Source organism: Stegastes partitus, unplaced genomic scaffold, assembly GCF_000690725.1.
Source record: "Stegastes partitus isolate 25-593 unplaced genomic scaffold, Stegastes_partitus-1.0.2 Scaffold1034, whole genome shotgun sequence".
In the NCBI taxonomy this organism is placed as follows: Eukaryota; Metazoa; Chordata; class Actinopteri; family Pomacentridae; genus Stegastes; species Stegastes partitus.
Genome location: NW_007578765.1, coordinates 5,822 through 29,933, shown reverse-complemented (window position 1 = coordinate 29,933; position 24,112 = coordinate 5,822). Strand labels below are relative to the sequence as shown.

At 41.2% G+C, this 24,112-nt stretch overlaps 1 protein-coding gene across 1 annotated transcript; it reads left to right on the top strand.

Moving 5' to 3' along the window:
• Positions 1 to 1,141: 1,141 nt before the first annotated feature.
• rin3 (Ras and Rab interactor 3) lies at positions 1,142 to 23,393 on the top strand. The gene is made up of 14 exons (XM_008295250.1): positions 1,142 to 1,590; positions 7,035 to 7,584; positions 9,267 to 9,378; positions 9,528 to 9,600; positions 9,920 to 10,011; positions 11,630 to 12,692; positions 17,548 to 17,728; positions 17,874 to 18,045; positions 18,439 to 18,560; positions 18,734 to 18,920; positions 20,061 to 20,192; positions 20,323 to 20,489; positions 21,456 to 21,570; positions 22,328 to 23,393. The coding sequence occupies exons 1-14, from the start codon at positions 1,556 to 1,558 to the stop codon at positions 22,591 to 22,593; spliced, it is 3,267 nt and encodes a 1,088-aa protein (XP_008293472.1). The 5' UTR covers positions 1,142 to 1,555; the 3' UTR covers positions 22,594 to 23,393.
• Positions 23,394 to 24,112: the final 719 nt, after the last annotated feature.

The window sequence follows — 24,112 nt, the reverse complement described above, 5'->3', positions numbered from 1 at the left end:
TGTGGTTGCACCATTACAACCTCGCTGGCTGTTCACATACACCTTACTGTGCATCGTTGTGAGCGATGTGGGTTTTTTAACGATCTAAGTTCCCTCCTGATGGCAAGGCTACGATGAAACGGCTAGAAAGTGACTGAACATGTTTCTTGCTGTGTAATTGGGTTGGTTTTCATTTTCTACTTTAACTAGGGCCCGTGATGCTCATAGACTGTCTATAGCGATGCTCAGTATCACAGCTCCCTCCTGTGGCTGCTTGCTGCTGCTGAAAACATGCGTGAAGCCAACTTCACCCTTAACTGTCATGCTCAGCAGAGCAGAGACACTGGGAGAGTCTGCAGAGGAAAACATGTATGATCACTGGTGTTCACACAGGAAGCAGCTGCACAGTCACCACACTTGGTTGCACCGTAACGACACAGGTGAATGTGTGTGTGTATGTGTGTGTGTCTGATGACATGTGCATGTACCAACACATCTGTAGTCTTTGTAGTAAATGTAGCATGAGAGCTCTGGGACCAACAAGCCACCAGAGCAGAGTGGGATATTATTTTTCTGTGCTTTGAATTGAAACAGAAATGTAAATTAACCAAGGGGTGACCTTTTGACCATGCATCTGTAAACCATGTAAGTATTCTTTGCGTGTTTCTGAATAACATTAATTTTTAATGCCTGTATTTGTTTATTTTTTCTGATTTTGATCCTAGAAAAGCCTCTGAAAATGCATGCATTGTACTGTGAAAGGCACACTTCAAGGTATCAATCCAACCCCAGCAGCTTCTATTAAAAAAAACAGTGAGAGGGGATTGCGCACGAGAAAAGAGATGTGCATATGAGAGAATGTGGCGAAGACAAGAACCAAAACCTGTGGGTTTATATTGTGAGTGTAGCGGGGAGGTGAGACAAGGCAGTGACATCAGAGGGAAAAATGGAGCGGGGGTCAAGAAAGAGTAAAGCTTGCAGGGAACGTGAAGTTGAGCATTCCACAGTTTGAATGGGGGTGCATCTGGAAAACTTTAAAAGGAGAGGGGAGGGGAGAAGGAAAGAGGAGGAGGCAAGAACATTTAGGCCACACATAGAGGATGTCAGTGGGTCGGATTACTAGAAGAGTTTATGAGATATAAAGGCGTCACCCTGTTTGAGAATGCAAAGGAAAAAAAGTAGTAAAAATGAGAAGACTTGAACAAATTGTTTAGGTGACTTGGTAACTTCATAGCTCCAAAAAGAGCAGCGTTGCTAAGATCGGCTGTACAATCAGAACGCATTCATGCATCAGACAGAAGACAGTGTGTCATAGGCACACAAAAAAAGGCAGAGAGTAGGGGAAGTCTGACCAAAGTGCTCGACCTCTTCCTGCCTCACGATCAGCTCAGGAAGTTGAGGCAGAAACAGAGGGGAGGGCTGACACACAGAAACATATTTTCCCTTTGCCTTTTAGTTTTTCCTTATTCAGTCCTGCTCCGATCAACAGGAGGAAGAAAAAGGGGGGCAGAGAGGAGGCGGGGTTATAGATGGAGCTAAGAGAAGCGCAGCAGTCAAACAGTCAATCTGTGGAAATATGATGGAGGCCAGCGTTGTTTCCCAGGACACAAGGTAAGTTTGTGAGGGGTCCGTGACAATGTGGCTGAGTGAGAATACAGTGCAGGAAGTGCATTCTGTCCTGGCAGGGGGACGCTGTAATGTCACGGCAGTGAGTGGGAGTCGGGGGTCGAAAGCCACACAGCCAGAGCAGGAAAAACAGATGTGATGACTCACTGACTAATATATAGGTCAGTGCCTTCCCAGAGTTTAAGGAATTTCCTGCTTTTGTGTTTTTTTACCAAATCAGATTTGTCAAACATAAATTGCAAGACAGAAAAGAGAACTCTATTGTCAATGGATTGCAGAAATGCTGACTTTTGGATTTTTTTTTCCCCTTTCATATGAAAAGATCGGAGTGGTTAAAAATTGCCACTAAACTCTTGAAAAAGGCAGCTCAGACCATAGTTTGATAGCATGTCTGGTTTCACATATACAAAGACAAACAGTTGAATCAAATGAATATGTTTGTTTTCAACTAGCTCAAGTTTACACTCTGGACTTTGTTCAGTGGTGACACGAGGAGAAAATGTCATTTAGAATTCTTTTGCTTGTCAGTCTTACATGATGGACTTGATTGAACTTAGTTACTACACTGAAGCTGTGCTACCTTTCATAGCAGGACATTTTCTAAGTCTAGTCAAAGTACATTTTAGTTCATTGCTTTGTGTAACAAATCAGTTATAAGTTGAGATAAATGTTTAATTGCGTTCATTTTATTGTTCAAAGAACTAAGGCCAGCACTTTGATGCTTTTTTCTTGTTAAAACATTTCACATAAAGTCAGTGTACTTCATGCTGCAGGACCGATCAAATGTAAAAAATATAGGCATAAACATGAGAGAATAGGTAACACAGACTACATATATTAGAATACAGATGAAAGGAAAATGGAAAATCTATAGAATAGAAATATTCAAACTGCTCAAACACATGAGTACACAAATACACACACATACGTACTCAGAAATGAACAACAGACCTGGGAGAGGAGCAGAGAAGGTTCATGTTAGGTGAAGTAAAGCCAGTGGTGCATGAATTATTCTGATTCTTTACTAAGTGCCAATTTCAGTTCTAGCATATGAAAATGCTACTATAACATACTACAATATACTATACTAAAATATACTATACTATACGATACGATACAATACTATACTTTACTATACTATACAACACGATGCGATACGATACTATACTATACTATACTATACTATACTCTACGATGCGATACGAGACGGTACGATACGATACGACACGATACTATACAACACGATGCGATACAATATGTTACTGTACTGCACTGTAGTATACTATACTCTACTATACTATGTTTTGCATGGCTGTACTATACTGTACTGTACTGTACTATACCATGCTATACTATACTGTATTGTACTGCACTATACACTACTATGCTATACTACAGTAAATACACTAGTACAAGGGGAAATGCTGCATTCAAGATATCTCTTTCTTAAAAGCACAAAATCCTTAACAAAATATATTTAGGTATCAGGGTATTGTACCAACTATATATCAAAATAATTGATTTTTATATCAACCCATTAATAGCCTTTAGTGCTGCTGGTTGGGATGGAGCTCATTTGGACTATTCTATATACTGTTGTACACATCAGTCTATTCGGTTAAATGAAGTGGAGTAAAAAACACAATATTATGCACTTTTTATGCAGTGGAGTAAACATGTGAAGTGGCATAAAAAATGAATACTTAAGTAAAATGCAATTAGTGCAGTACTTGAGTAAATGTATTTCGTTTCCTTCCAGCACTGAGCAGAGGGATGCAGTGTTATCCCCAGAGCTGCTCCCCAAAGCTCTCTTCACACATTTAAAGAAGTTGCTCTTTGACCCTCTACCAATATTGTATTTAACATCTTTCTGGCTAAAATAATACGTGCAGTAAATATGAATGTCTGATTTCTAAACAGCGTAGAAAACATCAGCGGCTAAATACGCTCTGCTCCTGGATGTCTGCTGAGTGTTTTACTGGCAGCCTTCTTCTATACTGTCATCACAGCTCTAAAATTCAGCTGACCTGACGGTTATTCTACTCCTTTCCTGTGAGCCAGCACAAACAGGCCTTTTGGGCTGTAGTCATGTGATTTCCTCAGTTTGGTGGACTATTCCTTTTAAATAGCTCACATACAAATGTGCTGTATTCTTCTTATGAGAACTTTTGAAGGTTAGTTCACCTGAATAACACAAACAAACCAACACGTGCATTTTCCACAGTTGTAGCTATTCGAACAGATTTCTGCTTCATTTTCTCAGTTACTGGGATGTTTGTCAGTGAGATTTCTGACCCTAAAAACCAGAGATCAAGGAAATTTTCAATTCAATTTTATTTGTATAGCGCATATTTACAACAACAAGTCATCTCATAGCGCCTAAAAAAGGCAAATTTGTTTGTGCTTCCCTTCTCACTGAGAAAAAAAATACAACCTAAACTCTTTGCTGACATTTCTGCTCCTGTCCAGTTGTGCTCAGCTTTTGCAGACTGTGGGACTGTACATTTTGACAAATTTTAAAATCTGCCAAGTAGAACAAAGTAATTGTATTGAAATGTCATATTAAAGATCAGTTGATTAGAAGATGAGGGAAGGGGAGGGTTGAAAATCTGGAATTTTTTGGGATGATTTCTTGAAAGAAAGATGGCATGCATTTCAAACCTACCAGTAGGTTTTGGGGTTCTGAGGGTTGGCAGCAATGGTTCATTCAAAGAAAGTGTCTCTGTTCTTACAAAAACTTTTAGACCGCTGCTTTCAGTGGTATTTCTTTGGCAGAAAGTAGTTCCTTTTAAAAACTTTAGGTATGACGGTATGCTTCGTTGAACAGCTGAAGTGAAGGCAAAATTAAAAGTTTTTTTTTTTTCATAAATGGGGCATTATAAGCCAAAACTATCTACATAGCCTGTTACCTCTGAAGATACATAAAATCATATTGTTGTTGTCTTGTTTTTCTCATGTGGGTGAGATGATCCTGGCACAGTAGCACAACCAACATTGACTGTACATTTCCTTCTCTGTCCGTCACAGTAGTGATTAGCTGCTGGCTATTAGGGCCCAGAGCGGATCATAAGGTTAACTGTGGTGGTTTTCCACAATACAGAAGTATGTTTTTCTCCTGTTCAAACAACAAAGTTCACTATTAAAAGAGAGATAGCAGAAGCTCAGTTGCCAAAAATGCCCTATTACATCATTGTACTGATGTAATACACAGGCACTTTGCCAACAGCGTGAACATTTTCAACTGCAATTTGCATTAGCCAGATAACTTAAGCTCACAAAAGGGAAGTAAGCAGTTTGAACAGTCCTGAAAGCGACGGTAATCTCACTGATGTGGTCACATTGTTGTCTCATTGAAAGCCTGGATTTTGTACTGACTGCAAACACAGCATTTTTAATTGATATAAAACAGAGTTCAAATCAACATGCTGTAATATCTAATGCATTGTTAGTCGCATCTAATGGCTTCAAAATGAAACAAATGTAAACCATGCTGTCATGTCTTTGAGTTATTTAAAGCAAAACCACCAGACCACTGGAGTCGAGGTTTCTGTTCTGACTGCTACTGCAACAAATGTGCGAAACATTGCAACCTGCCATGCAGCTGGGTATTTATTACCAGGCACAACTGTAGTCACTCAGAAACAAGATCATCTCTTCATATTCCCATGTGAGCACACTGCTTCCTCTAACAACGCCCATGTCGCATTTGACCCTCTTCTTAGTACCTTGTCTTGGTAAAATTAGGCCCCATCGCCCATCTGGTGTGGCAGTTAAAATGAACCTGCACTTAATTCGCATTCTAAGCAGTCAAAGAAGAAAATTAAAGATTAAATAATAATCTCAGGAAAACCACCAGTGCAGAGTATGCATCCAAATCCTCAGCTTGTTCAAAAACTGCTAAAAACACAGAATTCAGTAACACTTTTTGGTCATTGTAGTTCAGTGTCGTCAGTTCCACAGACACACAACCCTGCTGCCATAAATACTCATCTGTCACTGTGTCTTCAGCAAAGGCGGAAAAATATTAGTCACCAACAAATGTCCTATTTAAGGCTCATGGATTAAACGCTACAGTTTTAGAAGTTGTGTAAAAACAAATGTATATACAATATATTTGACCCATTTTTAAAAATATCATTTTATATTAAAACAGCCTTAATATCTAGTAAAAGGTAAATTATAGTGACAACCCCAAGGAGAATTAATCCCAGCTGCAGTTCTTCACGGATCTAGCTCTTTACCATCTTTCAGCTCATTTTGGTTTTACCCAGCACTTCTGTCTGGGTGATTTCCAGCAACTCTAGGCAGCTGATTCTATTGCAAAAGCTCTGATAAACCCACTGACCCCTGCAGTTAATCATTAGGTAGTGTTAGTAACAACAACTTGCCTATTTACCATGACATTACACCGTTCACCAAAATAACTTTTAAAGTGACAGTACGTCAGTGTTAGACTCGTTTGCACTGTAGGGATTTTTGTGTCTTTTTAGGACAGCCTGAACTTTTGTGGGTTTTCTGACCACAAGAACTCTTTCAGGGGAGAACAAAGCACCTACTCCTGGCTACATACTTCTCAGCAGCCCTGAAAAATAATTGGTTTAACCCATAGAGGACAACAAGCACCATTTGTCTGTCCTTCCAATGTCCCCGTTAAGTAGCGGTCTTCTCTCAGACGTCGCCATCGGAGAAGTAAAATTTCATCAAGTAGACTAACATAACAAACTAGCCATGTTGAACTAGAGTTACATCCAGTATTTAACCGCTGTTGTCGTTTTTTTGCACCCTGAGTTGACGTCCTGTTTGAAGCTGTTGGATTCTACACCGAAATAGAACAGAAAGGCTGAAGGTTGATTACGTGGCTGTTCCTGTAAATGTTTACGCCACCTCGCGTCTTCCCAAAGCTCCTGCAGTGAAAAGCAGCCTGTTGTGTTTATAGTTTGTTCTGCTGTCTTCGAGTGAAAAATTATCCATTAACGCAGCTTTAAAGACTTACACATTCAATAGAACCAAACAAGGCTGAGGGCCACAAACAGGAAACCTCTGGAGAACTTAGAGATGAACTCACACATTTTAGATCTTAATGTTTTCATAGCATCAGTTGAAAATTTAAAAAAAAAATCTAGATTATACCAGGCTTGTCCCTCAGATGGTGTAAAGCAAGAGTAGAGCAGCTTTCTGTTTAGTGCCATAAAGCAACCTCTGTTAGTGCAAAACAATGTTCCCTAAAGCAAACTGATCTTCTCAACAACAGCTTCAGTTATTCACTGTAATGAAACCCATCATGTGTCACAAACCTCATGCAGTCCTCTCGGTGAACCAGCCAGTGTTTCTGCAGTCAGTTTCTGGTGACTAGCTTCTAAAGCTGAGGTAAGATACAAATGAATCCTCCATTACCACTGCTGACCTTTGGCCTTGTTTTGTCTTTGCAGCCACACAGGCCCTCTGACAGGAGGACTCGACACTCCATCCATCCCCTCATCTTCTCCGCTGCCTCCACCTTCGCTGCCCTCTCTCCCTCCAGCCCGGCCATGTCGACCCAAACCACCACCTCCTGCACTGAAGTCCTCCCAGCTCCCCTCTCGGCCTACTTTGCCTCCATCTGCCCCACCGTCCCTCCCCCCTCCCCTCCCTCCCGTCCCTGCTCCATCTCCCTCTCAATCGTCCAACCCTCTCCTCCCATCTCTTCCTCCCCCTCTCTCTCCTATTCTGGTCTCTCCTTCCCCACTGCTCTCTCCACAGCCCACCATCTCCTCTGATCTGACTCCCTCCTCTCCTCTTCCCCCTCCATTATCTCCTTCAGTCTCATCCTCCTCTTCCTTGCCACTCTCTCCTCCACCTCCCCCTGTGATCCCCCCATCCTCACCAGCACCTCCATTGCTGAGTTCTATAGATAAGCTGGTTGGGAGCACCTCTGTGTGGCAGCCCAAAGGACTCAACCAAGACCAAACCACTAGTATACTGGAGAAAGAGACAGCTGGGGTGAGACACACACTTGTACAGTTTAAAGTCATACATCTCTGATTCTTGGATGTCTTTTGGCAATCAGCTGGAAAGATTTAGCTTGTCATGATATTCTTAAAACTTCCTCTGAATTGATTTTATGCAAATTTTGAAATAACACAAACAAAATTCTGTGCAACTTGACATTAACTAAAGATACTAAACATACAATTACCAGATATGTATTGGAATTTTTAGTTGGGAATTTATGAGCAGCTGATTAGTTCCAGAAGAATTCCCCGAATCAAAGTGTTCAGGTAGTTTAACATAGCGAGGAATCAATCATGCAGTGTCTTTAATTTTGAAGTTCAATGAGAAAACTAACAACAGTTCCACGTACGTGCATTAAGTTTCATACAATGTCACACAGCCTGTGAAGCCTGAGCAGCAAGATAGCAGAGCAGCAGCAAGTGCTTCAGGCTCAGTTCACATCTACATGAGATGCATTCTCAGGCACAGTGTTGTAAGCAGGTCACCCACATTCTGGCAGCAAAAACTCCAGCTCACAAACCCTGTTGTTAGATGCATAAAATGGAAGAGAACAGACTATAGTGTATAGCAGTTTGGTGTGATGTGCATGTAGCCTGTGTGGACAGATGGATCGATTAAAACAGAAGTCTGTCAGTTCCATCAGAAACATGTGAGACCGATAAGGAATCCAGCTGAACAGCCTCAAGTGTGCAGAGATGTAGAGCAACAGTAGCTATAGCTCAGCTTAGTATAAAGACAGGAAATAGAAGGAAACAGCTTCGCCAAAGTATAAAATACACACCCAATAAATCTTAAAGCTGCAGAAGGCGGGAATCTGACAATAGCAACGATAACAACAACAACAATAAAAAGCCAAACTTCTCCCATAGCATGAACACAAGCCTCAAACAGAGGTCAGCGTTCATTCATTTATGGCTTAATCCAGGATTCAAACTCTGCTCATACCCTGCTGAAAGTCTTCTTTTTAACCAACCGCAGCACCAAATCCTCTCTTATTTTGTACTTTATTGCCATTTATACCATCACCTGATCTGGGTGAAAAGCCCTGTGATTGGCAGAAGTCTTCCATCATGGGCTAGATATTTCAAAAGCCTGAAAACAAAAGCCCGAAGGAGGTGCACAAGTGTAGTTTTCTCTCAGAGCCATGTAAATAACAATATGCTATTTTTTGCCCAATAATGCCAAAAAGAATACTGCCCCAGCTTTAAGTTTAGTAATTAACATGTTGCATCTCATCTGTTTGATCGCACAGACACAGACGGGTAAAAACAATCATTTGTGGTTTGAAGGCAAGTTACATAGTTTTCTGATTTCATCACAGAGATGTTGCCAGGCAACCAGCAGAAAGGCTGGAATTGCAGTTGTCTTTAATTACATAGTCCTTTCCAGGAATTTCCACTTGCGTATTATTTTCTTTCTAAGAAATTACTGGACACTGGATTAGTAATTTGGAAAGCTGCAGCACAATAACTGACCTTACACACAAGCTGTAGTTTGTGTATTGTTTTACCAGTGGTTTTGAAATGTGATACAAGAACTATTAAATTGTAGCAAAATAATTGGCTGCATTGCTGCATACTTCATGTGTACTTAATTTTGTATTTCTCATCATCATTTTTACTGCGCATCCCCAGGCCTCAAAGTCATATCTGCTCATGTTTACATTGCAGGCATTCCTGGTTCACAGTACAGAGGACAAGACCACAATGATATCAGTACGCCTGCCTGACGAGCACGGAACACAGCTCGTACACAACCTGCTGGTCAAACATCACAAGACATGTACGTGTTACACGCTACAGCAGTTTCTTCCTCTGACTGCTACTATTAAAACTTGAGATAGTGGAAAACTAATTGAAGATTTGCATGGCTGAGCACAGATAACATGGCAGAGTAGTTACTGATTTATTTTAAATTGTTTTCTGTCTCAGTTGTCCACTTAGATGGTTCCTCTCTGGTTTTTGATGACATCGTAAAACTAATCTCCTTCCACTGTGCTAGCAGGTAACACATACACACACACATGCATGTATATATTGTATGCACTAACACAAAAATATCATGTGGTACCATGTGTACAACAAGGACTCTGCACAAATATCTGTAGGAATATTATCTACAATAAACAAATATATGTCAGCACACATATATGTACATATAGTACACATCCAGATGTAACATGGAAACCATATGGCACACATTTCCATAAATATACACACACATACACAGAGCCACAAAAAAAGCAAGCCTGAGTTATGTCGAGTTGTTATAACTACCTGCTTACATTCAGTGCTCAGTTTTTCTAATGTACTCCACCAATCAGGGACATCCTGTCTGTACCACTGAGGTTACCCCAGGCCATTACCACGGCAACTAAGAGAGAGGAGCTGGAGGTCATCTCTGCTATGGGTGCAGGTATATAAATCTACATCACTAGTTCATTAAAGTTGGTCAATAAAATATGGATGATAAATGGAAATGTATCAATAATTTTATTCAGCAGAACTAGCTAAAGGAAAATATATGAAAGACATACAGACGTTTCACTGTACACTTTGAAAAACCCAGTGAATGTAAAACATTTCAACCACTCACACAAGCAATTTATATGTAACCAAGAAAAAAACAACATGCCTATCCACATTAGACAATGAGGCAAATAAATGTGAGGCTGCAGCCCAATGATGATTGGTTTAGCCTAAGACAAACACTGAAACAAATTATATTTTGTTTGTTTCATCTATACAAGTACTGTAATGTCAGTTTAGGGTATACAGATGTTGTGTGCACAACTTTTTGTGTTGCTGGATGCAGTGACTTGCTAAAATGATAACAAGACTCTAGAAAATCCCTTCACGACTCTCATGTTCAAAAGTCTAGTTTGTAACGTTTTTTTTTTCTTCTCCCCATTCATGTATGTGGAGAGCCAATGGGAAATTAGCCAGCCAGCAATATGAGGGTGTTGCAGCACACATGCTCTGTGGACCCAATAGGCAGCATGAGGAAGCCTGCAGAGCATTTTTGTCCTGTAATCATAAGGTTGCAGGTTCAATATCAGATTATTCCTGTATGCATTTCCTGAATTGTACAAGCTTTAGCAACTGCACGCAAGCTGCAGCAGCTTTCAGCAATCACATTGCAAATTGTCCAGGAATTGCTCATTCTATTGTAAAAGATCAATAAGGTATCTATCTGTGTCGGGGCCAAGGAATAGTCAAGCATGTATGTCAGCAAACAATATTGATCTTGACATTTAACTCTCAGCATATTTCCAGCACCAAACGTATTTCCTTGACTATTTGTTTGATCCTGCAGCTAAATGTGATGGAGGCTTGTGAAGGTTTGTTGGACCAAATAGCATCTTTTAAGGAACTATTTGCACCTATGGCCATGTTTTAGGTGTGTGTTGGCCTGCAATAGACAGTAATAGACAAATGGTTCAACCAATTACCTGCCAATTGTTTTTTACATGACCTGTCCTTTTCCAAACAGCTTCCAAGGACACCTTGGTTCTGTGTAAGGCCAGTGTTGTACTTTCCCTACCACTGAGTCTGCGAGGTTCCATTTGGATACGCATGACATGTATTTCATCAACTACCCAAGTCCATAGGTGTCTGTGCAGACTGCTCCGTGGACATACAAATGCAGACCCAAATTTATGTCCACACAAAGGGCAAGAGTGCTTTTGCTTTGTAGTTGTGTGCATGAGCAGAATCCCTAGATACAATCTACTGCCATGCATAGAACCGGGTGCTCCCTGGAGACTACTGCTGACTGGAAACGTAGAATAACAACAACAAATATGTGCAGAAAGTGAACTTTGTGCCAAGAACTTTTTGTGTTAAATAGCTATTTCCAAGGTCAAAATAGACCATCAAGCTCAGTCTAAGATGTGTCCATATGGTTATATAATGTCACAGATGATTAAAAGGAAATAAAAGGAAACACATTATTATAATCAAGAAATTGACTGTAAATCAGATTTTTAAAAAGCACAAAGCAACTTTCTGAACATGGACTGCCTGTGTTGCAGATTTCTGGTCATCTGACCTGAACCATCCAGCTAAGGACCGGGACCTGGTTTTGGATCAGAGCCACACCACTCAGCCTAGTATGTACTTGTATGTCAACCCAGTCATAGTGGAGGAGAGGCCCGACAAAGACCTGAACACTCCTTCTACCTCCAAACCTGATGCCACAACCATTCCAAACATCACCTCCTCCCTGCAGAATGGAGAAGCCTCACCCAAAGTCACCCCTCAGGTCAAAGGTCACACCAAAACCACATCCAACCCGGAGATTAAGTACAAGCGCCCCCCACCTCGACCCCCCAGCCTGGGCTCGGGGTCCGGGATGGGCCTCCTCTTCTCCTCTCCCCCCTCAGTGCAAACGTTATCTTCTGCAACTCCAGAAGCTGAGAAAAAAGAGGAAGGAAGGGGAGGAGTAGGGGAAAGAGAAGAGAGGAAGTCAGTGTCAACATCACCTCCTCCGTTGAGGCCTCCTGTCCCCCCGCAGAGCCGAGCTGCTCCCCCTCTACCTCCTGCTCCTCTCCGTCGCACCTCTTCCAGGAAAAGCACTGACCGAGAGGTAGGAGAGGGGACGGAGAGAGAGAAGGGACAAAATCCTGCAAAGAAAACTGAGAGAGAGGGGGGAGGAGAGAGAGGAAAGGAGAAAATGGGAAGTAAACCAGGTCTGCTGGGTGCCCAAGAGAACAGTAGTCAACAGCAAGAGGAGGAGGTAGACAAGGACGGAGGAAAGAGAAGGAGAGATGATGAGAAGGAGGAAAAAGAGGTGAAAATTGAGAGGGAGGACAAACAAAAATCTAGCCCCCAGTGCCCGCCGCTGGGAAAGAAACCCTCCCGTCCAGTCCCTCCTCCAAGGACCAAACCTTTTTCCCCAGAGTCACCTGCAGGCGCCAGCCAGGCAGGAGGAGGATTAGCCAGTCAGAGAATGCCCCCTCCACCTGCCGCAAGGCGGCCGGATGTGTCATTGTACTCACCACAGGGGGGCGCTGTGCTGGCAACGGACCCTGACTCCTGCTCTGCCAGCAGCACAGAGGAGGAGGCTGAGCTGAACCAGGAACAGGAGCAAAACAAGTAAGTGTGGACCTGTCCCATGGCTGCATTACCGGGGCTCATGTAGCACAACTACTTATCGTGGCCACAAACATTTCTCAGGGGACACTCGCGTGATTGCATTAAAAAATAAAAATAAATCTCCTTTGGACGACATAATATTAACTTATTCTTCGTAGCATGAATTTTGAATCTACGGAGGTTTCTTATTTGTAAATCCTCCCCAAAGTGAGTTGTGCTTTTACAGTATCATCCCATTGGAAAGTCTACATGCTGTGGGAGATACAGGCGTGGCCACGGGCAGTAGGCCTGCACTACACATAAGCAAACCAGGATACTAGAAAACTTTTTGACTCATACATTAGATGCAATTTAACACAACACACAGTTGACTAAATCGACCCTTGATGCACAAGTGTGCTATTACTACTTTTAAGCTAAGTGTATCCCACAATTCACCACTGTCTACAGTGTTACACACCAGTTCAACTGGTTGTGTGTATCAGTTGTAATTGTTGGTATTTAGTGGCTTTAAGACTTCGTAAAAATCTGGAAAAAAAAAAACAAGACTTTATACGGTATGCGAATATGCAAAATAATAAAATGAAGAAAAAGCACTGCACATATACACAACCATAATACCATATCTTATTCAGAACATAACGATCAGAAAGAAATGTTAATTTTATTTGATTTTTTAACAAAAAACTAAAAAAAATTATTGCAGATTTTAATTTCATGGTGAAAATGGAAAACAATCCTCAAGACAGGACAACCACTGGTATCTGTTTTTTTTGTTTGTTTTAAAGGCAGTGTGTTGTCTGGAATTATTAATTTTGAGCCAATTTAACATCCATCCATCCATCCATCATCTACACACCACTTCATCCTCACTAGGGTTGTATCCCAGTCGACTTAGGGAGAAGGCAGGGGACACCCTGGACAGGTCACCAGTCTATCACAGGGCTACACTTAGAGACAGACAACCAAGCACACTCACATTCACACCTACGGACAATTTAGAATCAACAATTAACCTCAATATGTTTTTGGACCTTGTGGGAGGAAGCCGGAGAACCTGGAGAGAACCCACGCTGCACGGGGAGAACATGCAAACTTCACACAGAAAGATCCCAGGTGTCCTCACTGGAATGCAAACCAGCAACCTTCTAGCTGCGAGGCAACGATGCCAACCACCAAGCCACCTTGCTGCCCCGCAAATTTAACGTGTATCAGATAAAAAATACTCCTAATTATGGATATGGACCATTTCCAGGAAAAAAACATAAATCCTTATTTATTTAACCCTTACACAATCTACACAGACATTAAATCCTTATTAGCAAGTCTGTTCTTTATGATGGGACTGATACTGGGGGATACAATATTTAATCAAAAATTTTGAGCAATGTGTAGCTTCGTTCAAGTTTTTCAGGAAGAAACTATTTCAAATTATATATGCTATGTCTTCTTTAGATACAGTCTCTGTGATTTTAGTTAACTCATTTAATGTCTTCATTAACTGTAGTAATCCTCCTGAATGATTCTTACTGCTACCTGATTGTGACTGTAATACTGTGTTGGTGATACTATGTGGTCCAGCTAATCATCTGAGCTGAACTGTGCCAAGTACCATTATTGGACCTTGAATGTCCTACTGATCTCTGATAAACCTCCACAAGCTTGTGGTCTTTACAGGCACTTGGACACTCTGGCAATTACCATAGTTATATCACACAAGTATGCACCTGACTACTTAGAAACAGTGTGTAATGGACTCCTAAAATAGCTGCTGTAGAGGGGCAAAGTAATGGTCCAACTGACCAAGCCCAGCCTCCCTTAGTTACTGTTGCTACACACATCCAGCTGTCTGTTCTTGCAGGGCTCATATGCTTAATCTACAGATTCCAGGTTTTCATTCCAATGTAGTGCAAAGTTAAAACAAGTTCACTTAAAATCAGCAAAGAAAATTAACATACACATTTACAAATATTGCAAATTTCTGCAAATATTGAGTATATGGGAACAAACACTTGATGCTGCTGATTCTGCAGCCACATGCCATTAAAGCATTGTGGAAGGCTGTTGTCCTGGACCAACAGTAGCCAAGCTTTCCTCTCCTTTTTTCTTTGATTTCTTCAAACATTTGTGTTTTTGTGGACAGTGATATAAAATGGTCGTTACACTCCTTGTTTGTGAGGCCAAGAACTTTTTGAAGTACCCTCATAATGGTTGAAAATTCCCCGAGACACTGGTTCCTTAAACACAGAAAGACACTTCTCAGTTCAAGATTTTATCAGCTGCACATGCTCAGTTAGAACGTCATCTGGTTGCAGACCTCTTCTATACGTGGCACAAAGGCTGAGTTGTGGTCGCTGAGTTATCAGGGTAGAGGTCATCCACTGACGACAGGCAAACAAGCTGTAACTGGGTTCTTATTGGTAGTTTCATATTCTTGGCTTAACTTGGGTCCTTACTACACATCTTGTAGTTAAGAGAAGACCCTTTTCACAATACTGCAGTACATATAAGGTTAACGGGTGATACACACTTACCAAGCACTGTATTAAGAGCACCTATTAAAATGGCTCGGGCCTCCCTTTGCTCTCAAATCAGCCTCAAGATGTCCCTGAGATTCTGCTCCTGTTGACATAATTTACTTCATCATTTCTGCTGATTTGTCAGCTGCACATTCATGCTGACAATCTCCTGCTCCACCACATCCAAACAGCGTTTTACTTGATTCAGATCTGGTGACTAGGGATGCCATTAAAACCAGTGTGAGATGGCTATTGCTTTGTTGCAGTGTGCATTATCCTGCTGGAAGCCACCACTAGAAGATGATAAAATGTGGCCATAAAGGGATGCACATGATCAGCTACAATGCTTTGACAGGCTGTGGCATTCAAGTCCTGACTGACTGGCAATAAGAGACCCAAAGTGTACCAAGAAAATATTTCCCACACCATTACACCAACAGCAGCAGACTGGACTCTGGTTCAGGGCTTCATGCTGAAATAAGATCAATCAGACCGGTCAACTTGTAGTTCAGCTATTCATGCAAGTCATAGATTGAGGTGTCAGTGGTTTATACTAAATGTAAAAGTCTGTTTCGTTTTGGTTTTATGAGGCATGTTAGTAGATAAAGTAGAGTAAGAGGAAGATGGGCTCAGAATAGACATCAATGGTTCACCAAAGCTCTCACGAGCAAAACGTGACACAGAGTTAACGAATAAAAACAAATCTATAATGAGACACAAGTCACTCAACAGCAGTCCAAAACAAGCTGCTTATAGAAAAATATCTATATTTCTACCCTTCGACAGGGTAGAAATATAGATATTTTTCTTTACCACATTATTTTGGAAATGTTTAAACAGTTAAGACAATTAGATTAAAAGTTAAACACCACATAAAAAATGTTGAAATGCTGACAAATGGAGAGACAAGACTTTGCTGTTCTTTCATTCCAGATTAATGCTGTTCGATCAAAGGTGTTTATGTGGTTTCACTCTTCCTCACTGTGTGGTCTGAAAGTGGAACCAGTAGATTTTTAGCTATTTTTTCTATAACTATATTGCTTGAGTCCAAAATGAAACTTGCCTGCCAGTAGTTCAGATGTTGAGTCACAAGTTTTATGCTTGTAGTGGCATCTCATGTAAGTGAGGAATCTGAAGCAGAGGTAAAGGTCGACCTACAGTCTGAGTCTGCTTTGCTCAGTTCTTTCTAACTTCACACTCACACTTTTTTGTAATTTTTGTATTTTTATTTTCTGTCTTCATCTACAACTGACACTGAAGTAACATCACTTTAGGGGATTTATCAGATTTTGCACAGCTCACCAGGTAACAACAGACTTTAGACGACATTTTGCACACATGCCTGTTGTACCTGGAAACCGTGGTTCTCATGTCGGCACATCACATCCTGCACTTAAGGCTGTGCCTCTCTTCTATTTTTAGGATCAATGCTGTATTTCCTGTAATAACAGTGGCTCCGTGTGAATATTACTCTAGAAGAAGTGTTGTGTTGAAACACTTGGTTACACATTTAAGGAGTCCCTTTGGAGGACCTTTTTTTTTGTTTGTTTAACCGTGTTAACATGTCCATGTGGTGTTTTTTTATGCTTGAAGACACATCATTGCAAAATAAGCAGTCAGAGCATTTCTACCCAGAAACTGCATCGTACCAATGACAACTGGTTCCTGGTTGAATATGGGGGGCTGAATTGCTCCAAGTGTTCTAATTTCATTGTGTAGCAGAGAGCAGTTTTACAGTGTTCACACAGAGTCAGAGGTGTGCAAACGAGGAGGGGTAAACGCAGAGAGAGAACGAAACTGTACAGAGAGGAAGCCCAAGTGTGGACTGACATCTAAGTCATCTAAAGGCAGAAGGGCAATATTTTCATGGAAGAAACTTTAAATATGTAGTTTTCATGCACAGAGAGGAGTTTTTAGGAGTACGGTCAATGACTGGAGAGAAACTGAACTAGAAAAATTAACCAGTTGTAGTCATTTTAGCAAATATACAAAGGCATGTTGGTTCTTAGATTTCTTGCCCAGAAACTACAAAGGCATTGTCAAGTATATGTAGAGTAGGTACACAACCAAAGTGAAACACTGGAAGACACTTTATACAGAGTTTAAATTAATGTAAAGTTTTTAGATAAATGCACAAATGCACTTCTCTGTGCAGGAGGACTTTATAATCGGTTGGTACCACCACGCTGGTCAAAGGACATTCCAAGTCATTAGGCATGCTTTACTGAAGGTTTCTATATATAAATGTCTCTAGAAGCATCATGTGTCACAAGGACACCGAATCAGTCAATAAGAGATGAAGACAAACTAAGCACTTGCTGCATGTTTGTTTCCAGTCGCATTGCAGAGAGCCGCAGTCCCAAAGCAGCAGTGAGGAGAACCCCTACCACCGTAATGTTGGACCGAGCTCGCTACCGCCTGTCCACCGTCCTCACCGGACTCATCAGCCATGACCGCCGCCTCACACAGCGCATTGTAGAGATGGCCAGGGACCCTCTGAGCTACTTTGGTAACCTAGTGAGTACACAAAGGGAGAAAGACTCTCACCTGTCTTGTATTTTGAGTTCAGCTACAAGCGGATATGGTCAAATTTCTTAACACATAAAGATCAAACTAAATGGAAAAAAGTTTTTTTTAAAAAGAGTTCATGCTTTGTTTTTAGGTCAAAGAGCACCGTGCTTTCACCTTGGAGACAATGTCAAACCACCCTTCCTCCACTGAGCTGCTACAGGAGATCAGACAGATGATGACTCAACTGAAGAGTTACCTGCTGCAGAGTACAGAGCTGCAGGCCATGCTGGAGCCACAACATCAGTACACACAGGACAAACTGGGTAACATGACGGCTATGTTCTGGTATTTACTATGTAGTGTTAAGTGAAACTGGCTACACGAGGAAAATTGTAGAATTGTCATTTCCTTTTATATTTTACTCCATCATGGGGAGAAGAAAAGCCCTGATGATGTTGACTTGGGTTTGGAAACTACAAATCTATGTCACACACAGGGTTGATCAAATGGAAAAATATAATTTAGTTGCACTATGGGAAATGTAGGATCCTGACCAATACTATGGACTAACACTTAGGTCAACTTGCTGCTTCAATTGTAATCATTTTTTTTAACCTATTGTTTGTAAATTAGATTTTTGCCGTTAGTTAGCCTGTTTTCCATTTAGCGAGGTGGAAATCAGGAATGAACTGAATAAGTTATGCATGTCTTTGCAGAGAGCATTGCAGAAGCTGCTCTGTGTAAGAGTGTACTGAAGCCACTGAGGGAACCGATCTACCAGTGTCTGGAGAAACTGCACGCCAATGACAGCAGCCTGAAACAACTGGCACAGAACCAGGTGGGACTGAGGAGTAACAAGTGAAAACTGCTGTAAATTTTATCGTCAACATTACAGTTGCATTTCAGCTGCATGAGACTACATTTAGCTCTTTACAGTACGATCATGTTAATATCAATAATAGTAGGAGTAGCAGTCCTGATGCTAATGGTGTATGTGTTGCTGTGTGTCAGTCTGTTGTCTTGGGCAGCACCACTACAGCATTAGGAGTAACCACTGCAGTCCCTGAGGCCTCTGCCATGGAGAAGATCAGCATCAAACTGAACAATCTCCACCTGGAGTATTCTCCTCAGAAGAAGATTGAGATGCTGCTGAAGGCCTGCAAGATCATTTATGACTCCATGTCTGTCAGCAGTCCAGGTCAGAACCCTGCCGGTCCTTAAAGTTTTTTGCAGACATACTTTACCTCACCTGCCATGTTTATCATTTCTTGTTTGTGTTCCAATGAATGTATTTAGAGACCTGCGTACTCTGTTTCAGGACAGTGCTTCATTCCTGCAATAAATTGTGCTCACTTGGTGCATAGACCAAAGACATCGTTCAGACTTTCTTAGCTGTCTGTGGTTTTGCCTGTAATAAACATGAGCATTAGAATCCTTTGGTTGAGCTCTGGCTAATATGCTTCTGTTTTTTTCTTGAACTTATTTTTTTAAATTGTGAGACTAATGTCTTTCTGGGCCAGTGGGCATCACACAAATGGCAGTTCCAATTGTGGCCACTATGCCAAAGTCACCATTGTTCCTCTGGAGGCTTGTGATGGTCCCTTTCCACTCACTCTCAGCCAGGATGCCTAATGATGGCATCCTTATAACAAACAAATGAGGAGAATCTTGAGAAATGGGGGAAAACTCAATCATCTTTCAACTGTGACTGCTGGACCATTGACTGTATGTAAAAAATCTGTCTGAAAAGGGAAGCCAAGGCAGAAGTACCTTAAGCCAGCATTCTTTCTAACAGTCTATGAGAAAATAACGTAATTTCTCCTCATTGCTCTGTCACTATTTTCCTAATGAGTGTTTGGTTTTGGTCTCTAGCTTCAAGTCTCCTTCAATACAGCATGATGCTCGTTTAGAGAATGACGTGTCAATATTAAATAATAGATAGTAGAGCAGATTATGTTTCAGGGTGGGGCTGCCTTGTGACTGACAAGTTGCTACTATTTGGGTGTCCATAGTGTCTACAAGTTCTCAGTCAGATCCACCTCTCGCTTGTAATGTCTGTTTTCAAAAACTGTGATAGTGATGGCAAAATTCCAGAACTGGACTTTTCCAAATGGTCCACAAACCAGTAGATGGTGTACCATCTTTTACATACAGCCTATTCTGTGAGAACAGTCGCCATCGCAGTTGCAGAAGTTTTTCTACTTCACTATCAAATCCTGAGGGAGGCAGAATATTAACAGTTTATTTTAAAAAACACACATGTTGGTACAAAACAAATTGAATGTACCCTATTGAAAAACTAATGCGTGTGTGTGTGTGTGTGTGTGTGTGTGTTTAGGGCGGGCCCATGGCGCTGATGACTTCCTGCCTGTAATGATGTATGTCCTGGCTAGATCCAATCTGTCTGCCTTGCAGCTGGATGTTGAATATATGATGGAGTTGATGGACCCGTCATTAACACTAGGAGAAGGTACGCCCACACACGTATACATGCAATACATGCAGTTTAAATTAATTAAATGTTAGTATTTCTTGGCATATCTATATCTTAGTGACATTGCTGCCCTTGAGTGTGTAAGTGTGTGTGTGTGTGTCTATAGGTTCCTATTACCTGACCACCACCTATGGGGCACTGGAGCACATTAAGACTTTTGACCAGCAGAGGTCAGCAACACGGCAGCTCAGCAGAGAGGTGCAGGACTCCATTCACCGCTGGGAGAGAAGACGCACACTCAACCAAGAACGCATGGCCCAAGGATCTGTTCGGGTACACACACACACACGCACACACACACACACACACACACACACACACACACACACACACACACACGTGAGCACACCATCAGAAGATCATTCCATCAAGTAGAAAAGCAGAATTTACTAAATGAAGAACACAAGACTAATCAGCGTAGACATAGCAACATTTTACAGTGGATGATTTAAAAAGTCCTGTTTACTGATAAATCCCAGTTAGAAAAGAGTGTCATTTAACAGAAGGGTCAATGCAAGGAGACCAGCAGGAGAGAGAATGATACCACAGTAGATCAAACCCACAATGAAACATGCTGCTGGGAATATTCAAGTCTGGGGAGGTTTTGCTCCCCTGAAGACGGATACTTTTAAGGCGTTGACGCCCCGCTGGCCAAGCTGAAGTAACACTCCACTGCTCAGAGACATGCCTCACCCTCTGGTTTGCATCTTTGTAGAGAAGGTTTCATATTGCAGCAGAATAATGAGCCCAAACACGCCTCGAAGCCTTGAAGACCAAAGAGTGCCGACTGTCATGACTTTCCTCTGCAGTCACCTGACCTCAGCTACTGAACATTTATGAAGAACGTGAAGACAGAGAAAGACTCGCATTCTTGACATGACAAGAAGTTATTTGGAACATTGTTGCATCACGCTTTAATACCATGGCCTATGAGGTTTTAACTTGTGGAGTCCATGCAGTTGTAGTGCTGCTGTCAATAAACCTACTCTTTTGTCATTTCTGGATTTGCTTTAAATTCAAAATTAATATAAAACAGAAGCTCTCGAATTTTTGGCTCTCACTGTATGAACAGATCTTATATTTCAAAAGAAAGAACTGAAAACAGAGAAGTGTAGAAATATCAGAGCTGTCGGTGTGACAGGAAACACTCACACTGACTCACACAGAAAACAAGCTGAGTTGACTTACTACAGTAATCCTTGTTTAATGTATGCATGTGTGTGTGTGTGTGTTCCATAGGACTTCCTGACAGTGTGCTGTCCTGAGATTGGAGAAAACCCAAAAACATTGGGTGTCCTACCCACAACAACAATTGAACAGCTAGCTGAGCAGTGTGCTGCACGCTTCGAGCAAGGTAAATCTCAGATTTCTTTTTGTACTTCTTTCATTTACAATTTTTAAAAAGGGCTATTCCCATGTTCCTCAATGAAGCTGGAGAACCAACAGCAGATAAAAACAAAATGGATCAACATGGCAAAGCTGCTCTAGATCCACAGAAGACATGTAACTGTTTTCACAGGCTGAGTAGGACTTCCCATGATGATTGAACTGATCTTTGTGAGGAAGATCGTTTCAGCAGCCCTTTGCTTGTTTTAATTAAAGTGCAAAAAAGATAGAAAACGATTGAAGATTAAAGTAACTTTAGAAAAAAATAAGAGATGGCAGTAGAATAAAATAGACAAAATACGACTAAAATTATGGACTGATAAATGATAAGTAGGACAGGTTGAACCCTGAACATTTTGGGAAATATGCTTTTTAATGGCATAAGAAGAGTGGGAAGTATAGCGCAGGAAGGAAAGGGAAAACCTTAAAAAGCAATATTTAATTGACGGAACCATGCGAGCTACTTCCTCCTGCTTCCAGTCTCTATACTAAGCAAGACCAAACTACATCCTGATGTCACTTCAGCTAGCTTCATGCTGACTATAAAAATAACTGTTGAGGTAACTGTTAATGATGCTGCTACTATTTTTAGTTCTGTTAAGAAGTTATATTTGAGTCGTGCTAAGCTGATGTGAAGAATGTGTTCTTTGTATGTGATAGTGTCATTATCACTACATTTATGTTGTCAGTAGACAATGTCATGTCTCTTTGTTTCTCCTTCCCAGAGTCCTACATGCTCAGTGTGTATATGGATGATGTTCATCAGCCCATGGCTCCTACAGAACTGGCCCTCAGTGTCAAGAACAGCTGCCAACCAGGAGCCTACTGCTTCGTCTATCACCCAATCGGCAAATCCAACTTCCAGCCCAGCCGCAGCTGCCCCACTGACCCTCCTCCAGCTCCACCTGCACAAAGCTTCTTCCCAGCTGACATGGCAGCTGACGGTACTGTAGAGCCAGAGGCGGAAGAGGAGAGCCTGATTAGCTTGTAACTGCCCTAGCATCACAGTGGCAGCTTCTGCATCGCCATGGTAACTACATTCCAGTGGCCGACAGCGTTATTGTGGTGCGCACATCTACACGGTAGTGATACAAAAGCAAAAATTTAAGAATGTGTTTTAATCTCAGGTCTCACTTGAAATGTTGATCTAAAAAAACACAAACACAAAACAAGTACAACTGATGTGAACTGCTGCGTGCAGGGTGACATAATATACCTTATGTGATGAAGCACATAATTTTATATGAGCTTAACTGTCTGACTGCTCTGATGCTACATGCTACACATACAACAACAAAAAGCAGTGACTAATTAAAAGGAGACAAAGAAGACATAACAGACTTATTTTGTATCTAAACATGGGGTCTGGAACCCCAGGGACTGCAGGAGGAGGTGGTTTTATAGAATGTAAAATACGTGTATTGCTAACATACATATATATAATCTTGTTTGTATTGTTTACACTTTAGTATACTTGATGCTACTGTCTCTGATGTTCAAGCTTTCTGCTTCAAACAGTACTGGACCATAAAATGACTGTTTTACTTGTTAACAGGATGAACCTATAATTTCTACATAAAAGTCCACCACATTTCCATCCGTTTTACTTTGTGAAAAGCAGATGCTTGAACACCTTCAATGGGAAAAAGCCTTTGCAACAGTATGTATTTAAAGCACAGGTTTGACAGCAGCTATATGGACCAAAATCCCCAGTAAGCATCATGAAGTTTTATTGCACACTCATTTTCTATACTGACCTTTTTGTAAATAAACACCATGTTGCAACTTGTTGATGCCGTTTCTTGGTTCTTTTGTACGAAGGAGAGAGCACAAATGAGAGAAAGAAGTAATGAGAGAAGAAAATAATTACAATAAATCTTAAGGAAACCGCAGTCATTACTGACAGAAATACTAAAACATATGTAAATCTGGATAATGTGTAATTGTTGGTGAGCCAGCTGAACCTACAAGACTTGACAGATCAGAGGTCTGTGCTATGAAGCAGGATTTTGGTTCAGTGAGGTATCTTCAAGTTCATCTCTGGATTTTGATGAGTACATCACCATGGTAACCTATACACCACATCTAACCTGTTCTGAAGCAGGTCATGTTAAAGATATCACGTATAAAAGTGCCTCCTCTGATCAATCAGTTCTCTTGGATAATGGTACCACAGTTTGTCAAAGATCCTGTGGAGCCTTGTGCACAGATACTGAGAGAGTCTCTGTAGATGAAGAGTTTTTCAAGATCTTCATTCCCTGACGAGCCTAGATATGAGATCCCCAGCAGGAGGGAACTCAGTCATTTTTACTTCATATTTATTGTACAGTGATTACATCACTGATTACATCACTGTACAAAGGCCTATAGAACAATGGAACAGCTTGCAGCAAATAGGACAAAAATAAGGCATGGAAGAGTGGAGCTCCTTCCACCAAGAATCTAGATTTCTCATTTCTGTGCTCGTTATTTAGGGAAAGCAAAGGGTTGCGACGGTCCCTAAAGACTCT

What these genes read in the sequence shown, in the direction of transcription:
- rin3 (XM_008295250.1), top strand. Translation starts at nt 1,556, where the DNA reads ATGATGGAGGCCAGCGTTGTTTCCCAGGACACAAG. An exon ending in GGTCAAACATCACAAGACAT is followed by an intron (nt 9,379 to 9,527) that starts GTACGTGTTACA and finishes TTTCTGTCTCAG; the next exon opens with TTGTCCACTTAGATGGTTCC. An exon ending in CAGGAACAGGAGCAAAACAA is followed by an intron (nt 12,693 to 17,547) that starts GTAAGTGTGGAC and finishes GTTTGTTTCCAG; the next exon opens with TCGCATTGCAGAGAGCCGCA.